The following is a 16,807-nucleotide window of genomic DNA, read 5'->3' on the forward strand; positions in this document are numbered from 1 at the left end:
AAGTACTGTCAGCTCCTGTTTAACCCTAGATTGATTGATGTGGCGTCCCACCTGCAGCTGCACAGATGAGGTGGACAGGCAGCTTGTAGAGCCAATTGCATCAGGCCCTGCTTCACTTACCGTTGTTTATATATAGTCTGACCTCTACAGGAAGAGGCTGCTACGTTTTTCCATATGTGGGTATAGTAAATAAGCTCAAAGACCAACTGAGATATCCATGGTTTTGATTTATCCATGTTAGGTGACCACTTTTCTCACAGGAAGCATGGATGAGAAATTCTTCAACAACAGCTTTTTATTTCTTTTCCGCTTTCCTTAAATTGTCTAAGAGTATTCTACCCTTGCTTTAACATCCTTAAACTCTAAAATACTGGTTTCTCCATCTTTCTTTTGTTCCCTATCCTGTTTTGAAACAAATAGGGTTCTTAGCAACCTGATTTAGTTAATGTCTCTGTTCATTGCAGGGGGATTGGACTAAATGACCTTTTAAGATCCCTTCCAATCAAAACTAGTCTGTGACTCTATGATACTGCTAGGTGCTCTGCTTCTGCTGCCTTGCAAACATCAGCACAATAATGTTTTCTGTCTAAGACATCATGAAATATAATTTAATACTGGCTCTCTCTGTTTCCCTCTCTGCTCAGACCTCTTAACAGTCCTGTTGCTCTGGTCGAACATCTCTCCAGACAGAGCTTGCAGCACTTCTGCGCTTTCCTCCCAGCACGGCTTCCTGCTCTTGCCAAGGGCAGCCTGTGTCAGACTAACCTCACAGCTGTCCTGTCACTGAGGTTATAAACAAAGTCAATGTGTCAGATTTCATTCATCTGGGCTTCAGGACAGCATCTGATGCTCTGCTTCAATCCTTACACTGCCAAAGCCATCATTTTTATGCCAGGTGAGCAGGAAGACTGCAGCAGGGAAGACTGCAACAAGACGTATGATGCAAAAAGGAAGTTAATGGAGTTTGTTTACATATTTGTATATAATTTAATTGTATATAATTTTTTATAACCATAAATAAATGGTTATAAAATTAAATCCTGCTTAATGTTCTCACAGTAAACTGTGCAAAAAGACTGCAAGTTTGCTAATGACATTTGTGGATGACAGAAGTTGGAAGGCCCTATCAGGAGGGAGGAAGATCTGAAAAATGTTATGGGAAGAACAACAATGTAATGGAGTTGAATTCAGAAGCACAGATAAGAAAAGCACACATATGGATATAATTTATCAGTAAACTGAAAATGGGAGAAAAATAGGAAAAAAATTAATTAACTGGGCAATTCTCCAGTACCTTTGGAGCACTGATATGGTTTTCTTTGGAGAGGGAAATGTCATTCTGGGACGTGTCAGTCAAGATGTTTGGAATGGAAACACTAAATCCATGGCAGAAGATGACATCAGTAAGGTGTCCTTAGGACACTACATATTATTTTGATGTCTCATGCCTGTGGAAAATACAAATCCAAACAGGTGTAAGGAAAGGCTACTGAGATTGCCAGGACTGCCACGATCTTTCCTTACAAATGGAGGCCGAGGCAACCTCGGCTTGTTCAGCCCAGGAAGACAAAGGTTGACAGGGGATATGGTTTCCCTCTAAAAATACCCAGGAATCAAACAGCAGTGAGGGAGAACTATTTAAACCCATATGTGACTAAACTTAGTCTGGAAATAAGACGCAGGTTGCTGGCCATTAACACAAACAGGCACAAGAACAGCCTTCCGATGGGAACAGCTGGAACCAGAAAAGCACAAGCACTTGTAAGATGTAAATTCAGTTGGGAAGAAATACTGCAGCATTTCAGGAAGAAAAGGCTCAGGCTTGATGGCTCCTGGATCCACCCATGGAGGGCACAACTGTTTCTGACAGTGAGAGGTGCTTCTAGGTACCTGTGGTCCCTTCTGTCCCTCTTGCTCATCTTGATTTAGACAGATTTTTGACCAAATCTATCAGCATAATGCAGGTTTCAGTCTTCTGGGGGTGACACCCAGATCTGTGCAGGAGCCAACCTTGCAAAGTCAACAAGGAACTGGTGTTCTCACAAATAAATCATCGCAAAACAATTCACACATAAATATGACACCGGTGTGTACAAGTTTGGTCCAAATTCTTAAAATGTGACACTGGTATGTACAAGTTTGATTCAAATTCTTAAAATGTATAAATACAAGCTTCTCTGGTGACTGTTTCTTTTTTTCCTGTTGTTGTCCTCTGTCAGTAAAGTTTACCTGTATTTTATTTACTGTGGGGATAACTATTAGTTGATATATTATTTTATGTGGGCAGCAGTTAAAATAACATCTCCTGGGCATGTTCTCCGATCTTACTGCTCTCATGCCTGTCTTGTATTTCTCTGGGGAAAAAAACCCCAAACAACTCCAGAGGTAGTTACAAAGGCCTAGAGAGGTTTTTCTGTATGCACAGGTTTTTGTATGGCTTTACCTAAGCACTTATAAAATCCAGGGCACCTAAGTCAATCCAACAGAAAAGTTGATTTTTTTTCCCCCTTAGTTTATTTCCAAACACTTGTAAATGTATTGTTAGACCTGTTGATACAGTGGGATGTCACTGCTTTGGATATGTTCATTTTTGTACCAGTTCAGTTGTGTGAGCTGGCTGAAGGGCTTTGACTTGAGGATGATGTGGGGTTGTGGTGGTGGAGCCCCAAACGGCATCTGCTGGGTGCCCAGGCTGAGCAGCAGAACAGACCCTATAAAAAGCTGTGCTTTTGTGAGTGAGTTGTGCTGGCAGGAATAAAGCAGGGGAGCTGCCTGCTCCCCTGCTGTAGCCCCTGTCCAAACCCCTGTGCCCGACTGCTCCTGACCTGCCAGGCTCTTGGTGCTGCAGCTGGCACCTGCTCCCTCCCTCACCAAAGCAATCTATCATGCACAAGTCTACAGGCAAAGCTGCACCTCCTCTCCTATGGCATTAATTAATATAAATAACTGCAAGGATCACTCTGAAAGTTTGGCTGTTTACCTGCCAAACCCTACTTAATTGGTATTCGTGGTGGATCTCAAACATAGCTCAAAGACATCACTCAGCAAGCCCTTCCTGCACAGCTGAGGGACTGTAATTAAACCACACCAAGCCACAGGTTTCTGCATTAACCATTCCTTGCCATTAAGGCAAAGGAAATCAGGGCAGGCAGCTTGCTTCAATAGGTAAGAACAGGGATAATTGAAGGCATTACTCCCATAACTCTGTCAAAAATGGTAAATATGAAGTCTGATTTTTTTCCCTCTTCTTTCTTCTTCCCAAGTATTGCTCCATTTGAAGAAGTAGAAGGGGCTAGGTCAGCCTGTGGTAGAGGAATCCAGAGTTAGTTAGAGTAGAGTTAGGTAGAGTTAGTTGTTAGGAGCCGTGAAGGAATTTGGAAGAACTGGTTTCAATTCCTTGACAGTTGATTCCTTGCATGTATAAATGTTTATTGCCTCTGGTGACCATCTGTAAAATGAGGCTAATGCCTCACAGCAGGGCTAAGGATGAAACTGTTCAGGCTGTGACGGTCTGAGAAGCTTCAGATTGATTTCAGTCCCTAAAATGGGCCATGTTTAATGTGATAAGAAGATAAGCTTCTGAAAAGGTTAATTGTGTTTCCTGGAATTAAGAGGTTTAGTTGCTGTTTCGTTGGTTTGGACACACAAGAGTAGAAATGTTTAACCTGTGGTATGGGCTGTGGCATCCACATAGGTGGTCGTTCTTTTACCTGAGGAGGAGGGAACAAACCAGATATTCCTAGCTTAGAACTAGGACTGATCAGGCTCCAATGTGTCTGCTCAGTCACTACAAAGGAGTCCAGTAATAACATACATTTCCTCTGTTTATGCAATTTACTGAGATTCTAGAGACACTGTAAATAAGAAGTATTTTATTAGTAAATATTAATTTCTCTTTACAAATAAAAGCACCAATAAATAAAAACTAAAGGAGGCTCGATTAGCTAAAATAAAAAAAGAAATCAGGGTATAAAACATACTAATAAATCCATTTATAACATTAAGAGCTTCAAAGGCTAGAGTGGGAACACCAACACTGTTAATTCTTCAATCTGATGAAAACCGCAGGTTTAAAAGCTGTCTTGATCACTGAGATGGGGAGCAAACTGCTGTTCCAGGGGACACAGCTACAGCAGAAGTAACACAAGAAAACATGCTCAGTGAGAAAACGGGCTGATGACAAGTGGTGAAGATGGTCAGCACGGCTGGGGGGATAACAGGCTAGTCTAAGAGGTGAGAAAAAGGGTGACAAGTAAGAGAAAACTTAACCATGACTGTTATTTTGGCTGACAAAACCGTTCCAAGGTGAATTGGTTGGGTGTAGCTGCCCAGCTGGCTGGATCCTGAACCTCCTGCCAGCGACCCTGCCCAACTGCATGGCTCCTCCCGTGTGAAGAAGTCTTTGGGCTAACTGGACTTATTGTGGTAGACAGGATGTATAAGAGAGAATACAATTCAGCACAGGCTATCTTTCCAAAACAGGGACAGGAAAAAGAAAAACAGAACAAAACAAACAACAAAACCACAAAATACCAAACAAACAGAAAAATAAAAGTTCTTCTGTGATACCAGTTCTAGGTGGTTTGGGATTCACTGTGACAAAAGCTGACTGCAGCCCCTGCTTTTCAGAAACAAATATAAATTATCTAATTCATTGTATTTTTTGGCCACAGAGCTATCTTGGAACTGGAAATAAACTGTTATGCTTTAGTTGATATTCACATTAACCTCCTTAGAGAGAGGATTACTTTATGCTGGTGAACACGAGTTATACGCTGAATGTAAATATTTACACTAGCTTTACCTTTGGAAGAAAAGCAAAAGTGAAAGTAGCAGTGCAGTGAAAGCACAGCTTGTAGTTCAATGCTTTAGCACACATAAAGGTAATGTTACATTAAGTAGTGTTTAATTAAAAATAATTCCACTGTGCATTGTTAATCTCTTCATAATTAATGGCCTACTTTTCCATTTAAAATACCTTTTTGTACTTCACTACCGCAGGTGATATTCTCTGTCAGTTTTGTAGTGCCCATTACCTGGCACCTAAGGCATTTCGTTAGCATTTAAACGAGACTTAAGTGCCTGAGTAATTCTGAGATAGGCTGTATCTGCCTGGCTAGCTGACTACCGCATTTAATTAATTTCCAGACTCTTTCCTTCCTTGTTCTGAGGGGAAAATGCAAGCTCTGTCTAAAATCCGGTAGTGGTAGGAAAAACAGGCAGGCCACAGTTCTAGCTGCTGCCGAGGTTTCTTGCTCAACTTACTATCTCTAATTTCGCTATTCATCTTAATGAAAAGCTTTCCCTCAAAGAGGAGAATATTTGAAAAGTGACCAAGAATGGAGCGATCGCGAGCTAATGAGTTGCCTCTATTTCTGTGCCCTGTGTCTGGAGTCAAAGGAAAACAGATTCATTTGTTACAAACTGATCACGCCACAGCAAAGTGATGACTGACTTAAAAGATGAGACTGCCAGCTTTGAGCTGGGAGTGGCACTGCCCTTGATGCAATGGGTGGGTACGGAGCAGATTGCATTCAGGCTTGCCGGGGCTGAAACCTGCTGCAACACCAACCAGCAAAAGTCTCTCTGCACGTTCTGCTTCGGTCATGATGAATTAATGTAATACTGCCTTGAGATGCTGCATGTACAAGCTACTTCTCCAGCAGGAAAAGCTGAAGGCTTTGAGAGAACTGAAGTGGAAAAGGATGTTTTTCACTAACATGGCAAAGTGCAAAATCAAGCAGGACCACAGGCTGTGTACCCTGGTGAGCTGAGAGCAGATTGCTACCCAGGCAGTCAGCACAGGGATATACTGACACTGGAGGTACCATGTGAGTCACATCGGGGCATGGGGTCCTGGAGCTTTTTCTACTCTAATTAAAAGAACAGCTTGAGAGTTACCTACAGCCCTTGTGACACAATGAAAAATCCCTGTGTTGGGTAATTTTTACCTCCATGAATTAAAATCATGTGAGAGTCTGTTTGCTTAACAGGGATTTTTAGTTTTGCCCAACTGGAGAGACTTAATAGGAAAAGAGCAGACTAAGTAAGGACACAGTGAAACAGTGGTTTGGCTGCAGTAGTGGGAGGTTAGATGCTTTTCTTTTGCGATGCTGTTTGAGGTGTGTTTTTCCTACTTAAAGACACACAGCTCAGTGGGACACTGTTAAAGTACCCTTGTTAAGGTTCACTGAGCCAGGGCTCAGAGGATTAGACAGGCTCTGGTTTCATGCACACCCAGGCACCTAGAGCACAGGTCTTCTAACCCAGCATCAGCTCCAGCCTGAGGACTCCTGTTTGGGGTAGCCTCTGGGAGCAATGGACACAGCAGGGCCAAAATCAGGCTCAAGGCTGTGCAAGTGACAATAAAAGCAAGGGACAGTGCTCTGGGGCCAAAGGGGTGAGGCAGGGCTATCCATTATGAGGACATTGTGTTGTGTTGGATGGTAATGAATAAGAATTTAAAGCTTTCTTCTGCACTCTTTCTCCACAGTAAATCCATGCTTGAGGAGGGTACTGAAATAGTTTGAACCGTACTGATGATGGTATTGGTAACTAGATGCGCATTTCTTTCACAGCCATTTTTACGTGTAATGATTTCTTGTCACACGTGAAGTTTACCAGGAACCTCAAACCTCCCCAAGCTGTGAGGTGCAGCTGAATGTGACTCTGAAGCGCCACTGTTTGTTTCATCTTTGCCCTATTCCTGCCTCTCCCAAGGCAGCGGCAGTGGCTGGTGCTGGTAGGCCCAGCAGTGCTGTCCCAGCCAGCCCGCCTCACTCCACGGATTCCCAGCTGCATTCCCAGCTGGACAGTCCCCGTGTTAAAGAATTAGTCCTATAACAATCTGATCAAGCATCACCTTAGCACCTGGTTCATTTAATGGACCCACTCCTACAGCGAGGCTGTGCCAGAGACCTTAATTTCTGGTGGGTCCCTTCCAATTTCGGAGCTGAACTTACGCATGGCTACTCTATACCTGTTTGTTCTTGTGCCAGCCTTCTGTCAGCTGCAACAGCTCTTCTGCCTCGCTGCCATTCTCGCACTTTGAAGTCCTCAGGGGGCGAGTACATCCCTGTCATTCCTCACGCTACTCCACATTAAATCAACCAAACTCCCTCTTTTCGTAGGCTCTCCTGCTCTGCTTCAGGCTGTCCCCGCAGCTTCCCTCCATCCCTGTCCGGCACCGCAGCCTCTTCCCCCAGGACGGGCACATGGGGAGCGGCCCCTTCCCGCTCGCCCTCGCGCTTCACAGGTGCGCCCGCAGCTGCGTGTCCGTAAATCAAAGCGGGGCGAAAGTGAGCGCTCCCCTGTTAAAAACAAACCAAAACAAATCAAACAACACAGCAAACCTGGGCACCGCGCGGGCTTTCTGGTCCCGGCCCCGCTCCGCAGCCCCGTCCCGCCGCGGCCGGGCAGGGCTGGGCCGGGCCGGGCCAGGGGAGGAGCGGTGGGAGACGGAAGTGAAAACAAGAGCGGGGGACGGAGCTGCCGCCTCGCAGACGCGCTGCGGTGTCCTCGCCTGTCTGTGCTGTGCCGCACCGCCGGGTGAGTGCCGGGGCGGCCGAAAGCGAACAGAAAATAACCAGGGGGAGAATTAGGCAAAGAGTCAGTAGGCTGGGCGCGGTTTGTAAAGCTCCTCCGTGCTTCTTTTCGTTTCATTTAACTTCTGTAAGCAGGACGCGCAACTTGCCGCGGTGGCGGGGCGCCTGGCCGGGGTGCCGAGGTGCGGCGGGGGCGCGGCGCGGCCCCGGGGCAATGCCCGGGCTGTGGGGCACCTGCGGGGCTCTCGCCCTCAGCCGAGCGCTGCCGTGCCCGTAGGGCTGCTCGGGCACAGGGCTCCGGTGTGTCCCGCTCCCCGGGCTTTGTGGCACCCGCGGGGCTGCACGCCGGGTGCCCCTGGAACGGCTGGGGCTGTGGGGGCGCCTGGAGCCGAGACCGAGCGCTCCTGGGGGGAGTTCTGGTCTCCAGCCTGCGCTGGCCGTGGGGCTCCTCGTCCCGGGGAGATGGGCAGAGGGGGGTGCTGGGGTGTACGGGGGCTTGTGCTGGCGCTGCCCGCGCCGCTTCCTCCGGCACGGCCGCCCCGGGGCAGGAGGGCCCCGCTGGGTGCTGCGGGGCCGGCGGCTCCGTGCCCTGGCGGCAGCGGTGCGGGCCGGCGTTCCGGCCGGGGATTCGAAATTCCCCCTTGCAGGCGCAGGTCCACTAAGCGTTTGATCGTCTAAAGGAAAGTTGCACAATTTCACCCTTAGCTGCTTTGTTTGTGCAATGCTCCGCACATGAAGTTCATGGTTCGCGGTGTTTTCCTTTAGCTGTTGCATTGGCATATTTTAAGACATTTGTTAAATAAAATTTGGAGCGGGTCTTCTTTGTTTGCCGTTCCTTCCTAATGTATCTGTCAGGCTAGAGATGCAGATATACCAGAATTAAAGGGATGAGAAAGGAAAGTTGAGTGATACTGAGTGTGATGCACGGTATTTCAGAGTGCAGTTTCTTCCCTCCTATTTCTAGTTGCTACAAATGAAAAAGAATGGTATCAATTCCTAACAGAATTAATTCTTTTTCCTGGGTCTGTAGCTGTAACTAGTCGATGCTCAGTTAAAAAAAAAAAGGAAAAAAAAGCTACACAGGTGCTTTAGCTTTCAGTTGCCAGGTAAAGCCTGCTCACCTGTGTCAAACAACTGCACCGTATGCTGGTCCGTAGACATGGCTTGCTTTTCTGCAGTCTCATAATTTACAGTGACCTGTCACTGCAGTGGATTTGTTTTAGCGAGAGTGAACAGAATGTGTATTTTTATGCAGAAAGAAATCTGTGACTAATGCAGATCCTCTTTTTATAGGAATTCTGTGTGCAGGGCAGTTAAACAGCTTAGTTCTCGTTTTAGTGGTGAGCAAGCCTCCTAAGACTCCTAGCTCAAACTTGGCGGGGACTTTTCTTCCTCTTTAGCCACAGGAGAGCTCAGTCTTTGTGCTTCCCCTTCTGTTCATTGATGCTTGTCGAGGTTTTTAAGGGTGGGTTGAGTCAGCCTGGGATCAGAGCTGCCTCTTTGCTGGATGCCAGCAGGCAGTGGTGGGTTGGGAATGGCCCCGTTACCCAGGCACCTCTGGTACAAGCTCCAAATTCTGCTTCCTAATACATATATATTTATATCTTGTGCTGCCTAATGCCAGTAGCCCTGCTCTGGTTACCTGAGTGGCCGTCAGTGTGAATAAAGTTCACTGTTTTATTTAGAAAAGTCTGAGCAGTGGATCTCTGCTGCTTCGGGAGGTGAAACCGAAAACGTGCGTTGTGGATGACTCTCTTGGGGAGTGACATCTTTGCGTTGATGGGGGCTGTGTGACAGCCCTGCTCTCATGTTCCTTGTGGATGGGCTACATTTGGAAAAATCCACCGCCCCCCTGCAGTGTACGAACAGCCAAAACCGGGCTTTTCAGAGTTTGGTGGGGTTTGCAGCTGCCTGCTGCTGCTTGGCTGAAGGTCCACCTTAAATGTCCGTGTATGAGTATGGAATCTGGCTGTGCCCCGGTGTAGTCTTACACCAGCCTGCCCTGGTGTGCTCCTGCCGGGCTTTAATTATACAAAAATAGACGGCATCCACTACCTAAGATGTCATTGTAACATTACTTATCTGAGGTGGGACTGAAGCCCTTATCTTTGACGCTGAACAGCACTTAAATATCTCAGTTGCCTTTTAAAGGTAATTTATTGGATACATTTGTGGAAAGGGAAATGTGTGGGTTTTGCTTCCTCAGCATTGAATTGTGACTGTGGATATTTTGCTTTAGTTCACAGCTTTCATTTTGAGGGCTGGTTTTAATACCTGTCTCATCTGTGATGCTACTATGAAGCTATGTTATAAAAATAAAAAAAGTCACAGGGATTTTATTTTTGTCTGATTAACTGCAAAGTTGTGATGGTTTTGGTGTTGTTGTGTTTAGAAATAAGCTTTGAGCTGATGACAGGGCAGCATATGATACTAATTTTGTTAGAAATGAACGCACTAGTAGTGCAAATGTCTTCCATACTTTGGTTTAAGGGATGCTATCAATTCATGCTTGTCTCAGTATTGACTTTTTTTAAGCTGGGCTTTAATGCTGGATGGTTTTACCACCCCTGCCCCACATAGCGTTTTGTTAGTAAAAAGCAGTTGTCAAACATTTTGGCAGCAGCAGTTCTCCAGGTTCTGCTTCTTCCTAAGCTGTGGAGGGAAACAACATAGGGGGAATAAAAGCATAAGTCATGACAGACCTGGTGTGGGGTTTTTGGCTGTTTTGGGGGGAGGGGAATACAACCAAAGAAAGAACGATTTCAAAATTGCGGACAGTGCCTTTTGTTTTTATCATCTTTAAATTAAAACTCTAATCCTCTTCTGCAGGCATCAGTTCTTTGGATTTGGTCCTTGAATACTAAACATCATGAGCAACTACAGCGTGTCTTTGGTCGGGCCAGCTCCCTGGGGTTTCAGGCTTCAAGGGGGCAAGGATTTCAATGTGCCTCTGTCTATCTCTCGAGTAAGTGCATTTGCTTGTTTTCCTGCATGTGGGTATCTGTTATGCTGTGGCCAACCCACAACCTTCAGACAAAGCCATTAATTATAGGCACTGGGGCTCCACTTGCCCTGTGGCATGGAGGACCCCATGTTAGGGGTTGGGGAGGGAGGGATAGAAAAGGGAAAATAAATTCTTATTGTATAAAGGCTCCAAGAAAATTAGCTTAGGAAGGACTGGTTCATTTGAAATGGTTGTTTTATCTGCATTTGTTTATTCAAATAACAAAAGAAATTACCTTTGAATTCCCTTCCCTGTTCCCATCCAGAAAATAGAGACATAGAGGTTGAAGGCTGACAGGAAACAAGCAATTTACTTTGCTGGGCTGAGCCTGTGCATTTCAAATGGGAAGCAGTGGGGAAAAATCAGTCGTGTTACACTTGTTTATTCACCAGCTCTTAACTGCTTGAGGATCTTGTGGTGTCTGTTGTTGCAAATCCTACCATTTGTAATAAAAAGGTACTTAAATGACAGTAGTTGTAAATAGCAGTTCATCAATATGTGCCTTGAGTGAACGTGCCAGTTTCTCATGACTGTTTTATAGAGTATGTGCTCTGAACTGGTATTCAAAGGATTTGAGGAACTAAGTCAAAACAAATACGATCTTTGTACCCAGCACTGTCTAACTATTTTCCTACTTTAAAACTCTGTTTTCAGGAAGGCTTGTCTTTCAGTGTGGGCTAAGTTTCAAAGCCTTTTCAGATGGCTGAAGTACTTGGCATGTAAAATATAGGGACAAACTTTGCAGTATTGAATTTCTAGGATCCCTGGTGAAGGGACTGGCTTTTGATGGCTCTGTACCCTGACACCTTTAAATCTGATTAGCCAGGTGGAATAATTTATATACAAATGGCCCCTCCTCTGTCAACAGCACTCCTCTCCCTTCTGCATTTTCATGGAGTTTAGTGACAAAGATGAATTATTTTTTACACCTGTTGGGATGGCAGAATTGATACTGCCCTGGGAGATGGAGCAGGTTTCTATTTGGGTTTATGCATCATGGTGATATTTTTAGCTAATCTTAACTAGTGTTTCAAACCCTTCCAGTTTGTTTAGTCTTGGCTTATTTTATCCACTGGTGGACTATGCTGGTGAAATTAAAGTATAATTTCACTCTGAAAAATTCTTTTTATATGGCTAAAATAGACTGGAGATCTGTAGAAATACTTGTGTACTGATTAGGACAGTTATATATCTGAGACAAGAAGGGGTTGAAAAGCAGTTTATTCCTGGATTGCAGGGACTTTAAAGCTGAACTTTAATTCAGTTTCTTGTTCAGTAACTGGTTACTTGTACACTAATGAGAAATCTGAGCGGGGGATGTGGATGGCACTCTACTGATTCGGTGGTGCAAAGGCTTTCATGACAAGGATTTACAAAGGCACAGGGGCTTGCCTGCACAGGGTCCTTGTGCATGATACTGACAAGCAGTTAAGCTCTATAGGCAGTCAGCCGTGTGAAACAACCAGCTTCGGGAAAGGGTAATACTTTTTTTGTACAGGCCTCTGTTATCCTGGAGATCTAGAGTGCAGTCCTGCTGTAAGCAGGCTTCCCATCTAAAAGAGGAAACATATGTTGGAATTAGCCTAGACTACAACTTTATTGCAGGAATCAAATTCACTGTCGCATGGAGTAGCCTGGAGGAACTGGGCTAAAGAGCTACCTATAAAAGCCTCAGTTATGGGATTCCCTAATGACAAATGTCAGTGCCCACAGGAGCAGAACATAATGAAAGACGGGGTCTGGTGTGGTTTTGGAGCTTTAATTTGTGCATGGGCGGGGAAGCACAATCTCCACCTCAGCACTGCTCCTGCGCTATGTCTTCCTGCTTGCAGTTAAAAGTATGCAAGTATTAGACTGCCTGGTGCCTTTTTTTTTTTTTTTTTTATTTCCCTCTCTCCTTTGGATAAAAAAAAAAAAGCTTCCTTCTGGTATGCCAATCCAGCTTTGGCCTGATAATTTTTACTGGAAGAATTCAACACCCATGTTCCTGGTATGCTAGAACACTGTGTACAATTCACCCCCCCTAAGTCATTCTTTTCCTGATGTAGCATAAATTCCTTCCTGTATCTGGAGGCTGCTAATTAAATTATTTTAGCAAAACAGTAATGAGACAGCATAATTATGTTCCTTGGCAAGGAGGACTCTTTGGTTTTGTTTTTAATTTGTCCTCTAGATGCTGAAGATGAATGCTGGGCTGCTGAGGGCTAATTTCCTGCTTTAGTTTAAACTCCTTGAAATTAGGTTTAAATAAAGCGTAGTTGATGAAATACAGAATACACTGGTTTCTAAAGATGTTTATCTGAAAAGTTAATCTCTTCACCAATGATTTGAACAAATTAAGATCTCACAGTTCCTCAAAGAAAGTTTTTATTAAGTCACTTGAGTTTGAACAGCATACAGTTTAGATGGGCATATTTGTTGCCTCTGTAAGGTAAAATCAGCCTGTTTTGTGTCCTTCAGTTGAAATTCTTATGGTCAGCTAAGGTTAACATTAGTTAACATCAGCATTAGATTTTTCATAAATTAGTATATTTCAGACTAGTCAGAACTTCATGACCAATAGCAACCAGTTATTGCAGGGTAATGTCAGTCACTTTATATAGCTGAGTGCTGTAAAGTTGCTATGTTTAATTATACAGCTGTACACGTTTCATGGGAAGCAATAGTTGTGGTGTTGGGGTTGCTGTGATGGTTATTACATATAGCAGTGAAAGTATATGGCATATATGCACATAGTTTTATACCTATACATAACATGTATACATTTAGTATATATGTCTGTACAACACGAATGCATGTGGCACTTGTTTTGTGAACTTTTATCTGGCTGGACTTCAACAGGGTGGCTTTTCCCAGTCCTCCTCCCTGCCTGGTGAAGGCACTTGTCTGAGCCCTGCAGAGTGCCATTGCACAGGTCAGGAATTTAACACCGGGAAGAGCAGTGGTGGGAGTGTGATGGGTGGTATGGTTCCCATGAAGCAAGGGCCTGTGGGAAGGAAGTTACTCTGAAAGTAATAAGGGCTAAAGGGTGGGTTGAGGTTTATTAACAGCCTATGGTTGAAGTGGCTCAGGCGTAAGTGTACTGTAGGGCTTCCAGGTATTTAATTCTGAAGTGGCATTTGTGTAATGAGAGATTGCAAACTGTGAGCAGCTAGCCTGCAGTGACGAATACAGAAATTGCTAGAGCCCAGGTGTGCAAACTTAGATTATTTGGAGTTCCTGTTCTTACTGTTTCCTCATGGTGGTTTACGTTAATTAAAGAAGCAACTGTTGTCCTTGTTCAAGACCTATACTATGACCTATACTATGATGCAAAAATAAAAAAAAAAAAAGAGAAAGCTAGCGGAGATGAGAACAAGATTTGTTCGTGCAAGAGTTTATTCTCATTCGCTAGAAGGAGCAAATGCAGTTTTGGAAATAAAGTACTCCAAAATATTGTTAGGTAGGATTCATGAAGTAGCTCTAGGCGTGCTAAATTCTATATTAACAGAATTTGGGGTTAATCATATCTACAACATCTATATTATTTAAGTAAAACACAGTAGCTTTTAAAACTATCTATACTTCTTTCGACATTGAATTAATATTATATTCTCTTTACTTTTTGGTGAGTTGATTAGTTCCTCATGCTTCTTTAACAAAGCCAGAATTATCTCAGTAAGCATGACTAACATTAGAACTGTCAAAACTGCTGTCCTCTGCAGATTGAAATAAATGGTGTTTGGTATTGATGATGTATTCATTGTTGTGGGATGACCTGTGAGAGGTTTGGATACTTGTTCCAAATGTGTGCTTGACATGTTAGTAGCCTATAAAAATTTGTGATGTAGTCTCTTAAAGGTACTTCTCTCTGTTTTATGGCAATATTTATGACTAGAAACAAGGAAATAGTCAAGCAAGGCTATAGTTTGAAGATTAATGTAGTCTGTAGGCAATATATATCCTCCCACCTAATGCAAATACATCAGCTGTTTTCCTATATTTAAGTTACTTTCTTGTTGAAGCCTGGTGACATGTTTACCTGTTGTCTTTCAGAAGATGTTTTGCTATTTGTTTTTCTCTTGATGTAGGATTTAAATGGAATACAGTCATGTTGAAATGCTTGACCTGACTGACGGCTCTGTTTTTCTACTGCAGCTTCTTTCAGTGTGTTTCCCACACTGCCAGCTTCTTTCTGCTTCACTGATCACTTTTCTTCCTCAAAATACCCAAAACAAACAAACACCACTCCTGCCTCAGAAATAACCACTTAGTTTTGCAGTTTTCTCAGTTTTCACTATTTCAGCTGTTTCAAGGATGTTTTTGTGTTGAAGTTGCAAGCTTATAGTTGACAGAAGACTCATGATAGTAAGTGTGTTGGCAAGAAGGGCACTTAAGGAGTAGGTGGGAGAGCAGCCCACTTTGGGATGAAGTAGGCAATGTGCAAGTACAGCACGTCAGCTGCTCAGTATTCATCCCACATGAGCATCCTGATGTTCTTTATGGTGTCGGGAGGTCATTAATATGTGTGAAAATAGTGAGAAGACAATAAAGGAAAATTATGTTTTGAATGGACCCTGGAGCATGTCAACTTTGACTGACTAGAGTCTGGCTGAGCCTCTTGCCCTTGTGTTTGTGTGAATTATTTTATCAAACTGTGTGTATAGTTTCCAGTAAAATCAAGTTTTGTTTAAGTATGAAATAAGTTATTTTGATGGAGGGCTGGGGAAATAATCTTTCAAGCAGGTATGTGAATAGGAAAGAAACATAGAACCGCTGGCCTGGCCTGTGATAATTGTGTCAGTAACTTTATGCTTCATCCTGGAAGCTGCTGAGAACTCCTAACTAAACCCTAGCTGGCAGCTGCTGGCATTGGTGGGCTGGGTTGATTTGTTACTGGGTTGTGATGGTTTGCACAAAATGCAGCCAAAGATGCGTTCCACTACTGCAGCTGAGGTGGATTGGGAGCTGGCCGAATAGCAGAGCTCAGGGCTGTTATCAATGGCACAGAGTCTAATTAGAGCCCTGCAGCCAGCGGTGTTCCCCAAGAGTCAATCCTGGGTCCAGTCCTGTTAAACTTATTCATCAGTGACCTGGATGAAGGGATGGAGTGTCCCCTCAGCAAGTTTGCTGATAGTAGAAAACTGGGAAGAGTGGCTGACACGCCAGTAGGCTGTGCTGCCATTTAGCGAGATCTTGTCAGGCTGGAGCGTTGGGCAGAGAGGAACATAATGAAGTTCAAGAGAACACTAATACAGGGTCCTGCACCTGGGAAGAACAGCCCCATGCACCAGCACAGGCTGGGGACTGATCTGCTGGAGAGCAGCTCTCCAAGAAGGACCTGGAGGTCCTGGAGGACAGCAAACTCTGTGAGCCAACAGTGTGTCTTGGTGGCCAAGAAGACCGGCAGTATCCTGGGATGCGTTAGGAAGAGCAATGTGATTCTGCTCCTGTACTGAGACCTTGTGAGGCTGCATCTGGAGTGCTGTGCCCAGTTCCGGACTCCTCAGTACAAGAAAGACAAATAAATGTTGGGGGGGGGGTCCAACAAAGGGCTGTGAAGATGACTGGGGAACCAGACTATCTCTTTTTTGAGGGAAGTCCAAGAGAGTTGAACCTGGAGAAGACATGGCCTGTGCCCAGGACAAGGGACAACAGACACAAACTGAAACACAGGAAGCTCCATCTCAATATGAGGAAAAACTTCTTTACTTCAAGGGTGACAGAGCACTGGAACAGGCTGATGAGACAGGCTGTGGAGTCTCCTCTGGAAATACTCAAAACTCACCTGGACACAATCCTGTGCTAGCTATCATAAGTTAGCTTGCTTTAGCAGCAGGGTTGAACCAGATGCTCTCCAGACATCCCTTCTAATCCCAACCTTTCTGTAACGCTTTAATTTCCTGGTAGAGGTCAGAGATGGTGTCAGACATCACAGCCTGTACCTGCTGATGGTGCTCCTGGGGCAGCAAATGCTGTATTTTATAGGAGCTATCAGTGCTTATGAAATGAATGGGATTTGCCAAGATACCAAGCAAGAAGTGTTATTCAGTTCTGTTTAATGTTGTTTACAAGATGTGGTTTACTAAGAAATATACTGACAATGACAAATGAACTACCAGTGCCAAAGTCTGCATCCTCTGTGCACCAAGTCCTGAAGGAGCAGAAGTTTTCCTTTGGATAATTACAAAGTTCCCAGCTGCACAAGTGGTTTAATATGAGCAAGTGTTCTGAAAGGCCTAAGAGTGCTTCAAAGTTAGTGTAATTGCAAGTAACAGTC

At 44.2% G+C, this 16,807-nt stretch overlaps 1 protein-coding gene across 5 annotated transcripts in view; it reads left to right on the plus strand.

The window, feature by feature from the left end:
- Positions 1-7,483: 7,483 nt before the first annotated feature.
- Positions 7,484-16,807, plus strand: part of PDLIM5 (PDZ and LIM domain 5) — a 125,822-nt gene continuing 116,498 nt past the window's right edge. For all 5 annotated transcript variants that reach the window (XM_053975856.1, XM_053975857.1, XM_053975858.1 and 2 more), the window contains exons 1-2: positions 7,484-7,548; positions 10,374-10,509. In XM_053975856.1, the coding sequence (XP_053831831.1) occupies positions 10,414-10,509 (96 nt within the window). In that variant the 5' untranslated portion in view covers positions 7,484-7,548; positions 10,374-10,413. The remainder of the gene's footprint in view (positions 7,549-10,373; positions 10,510-16,807) is intronic.

The sequence above is a fragment of the Vidua macroura genome, chromosome 4 (genome assembly GCF_024509145.1).
Source record: "Vidua macroura isolate BioBank_ID:100142 chromosome 4, ASM2450914v1, whole genome shotgun sequence".
Taxonomy (NCBI): Eukaryota; Metazoa; Chordata; class Aves; order Passeriformes; family Viduidae; genus Vidua; species Vidua macroura.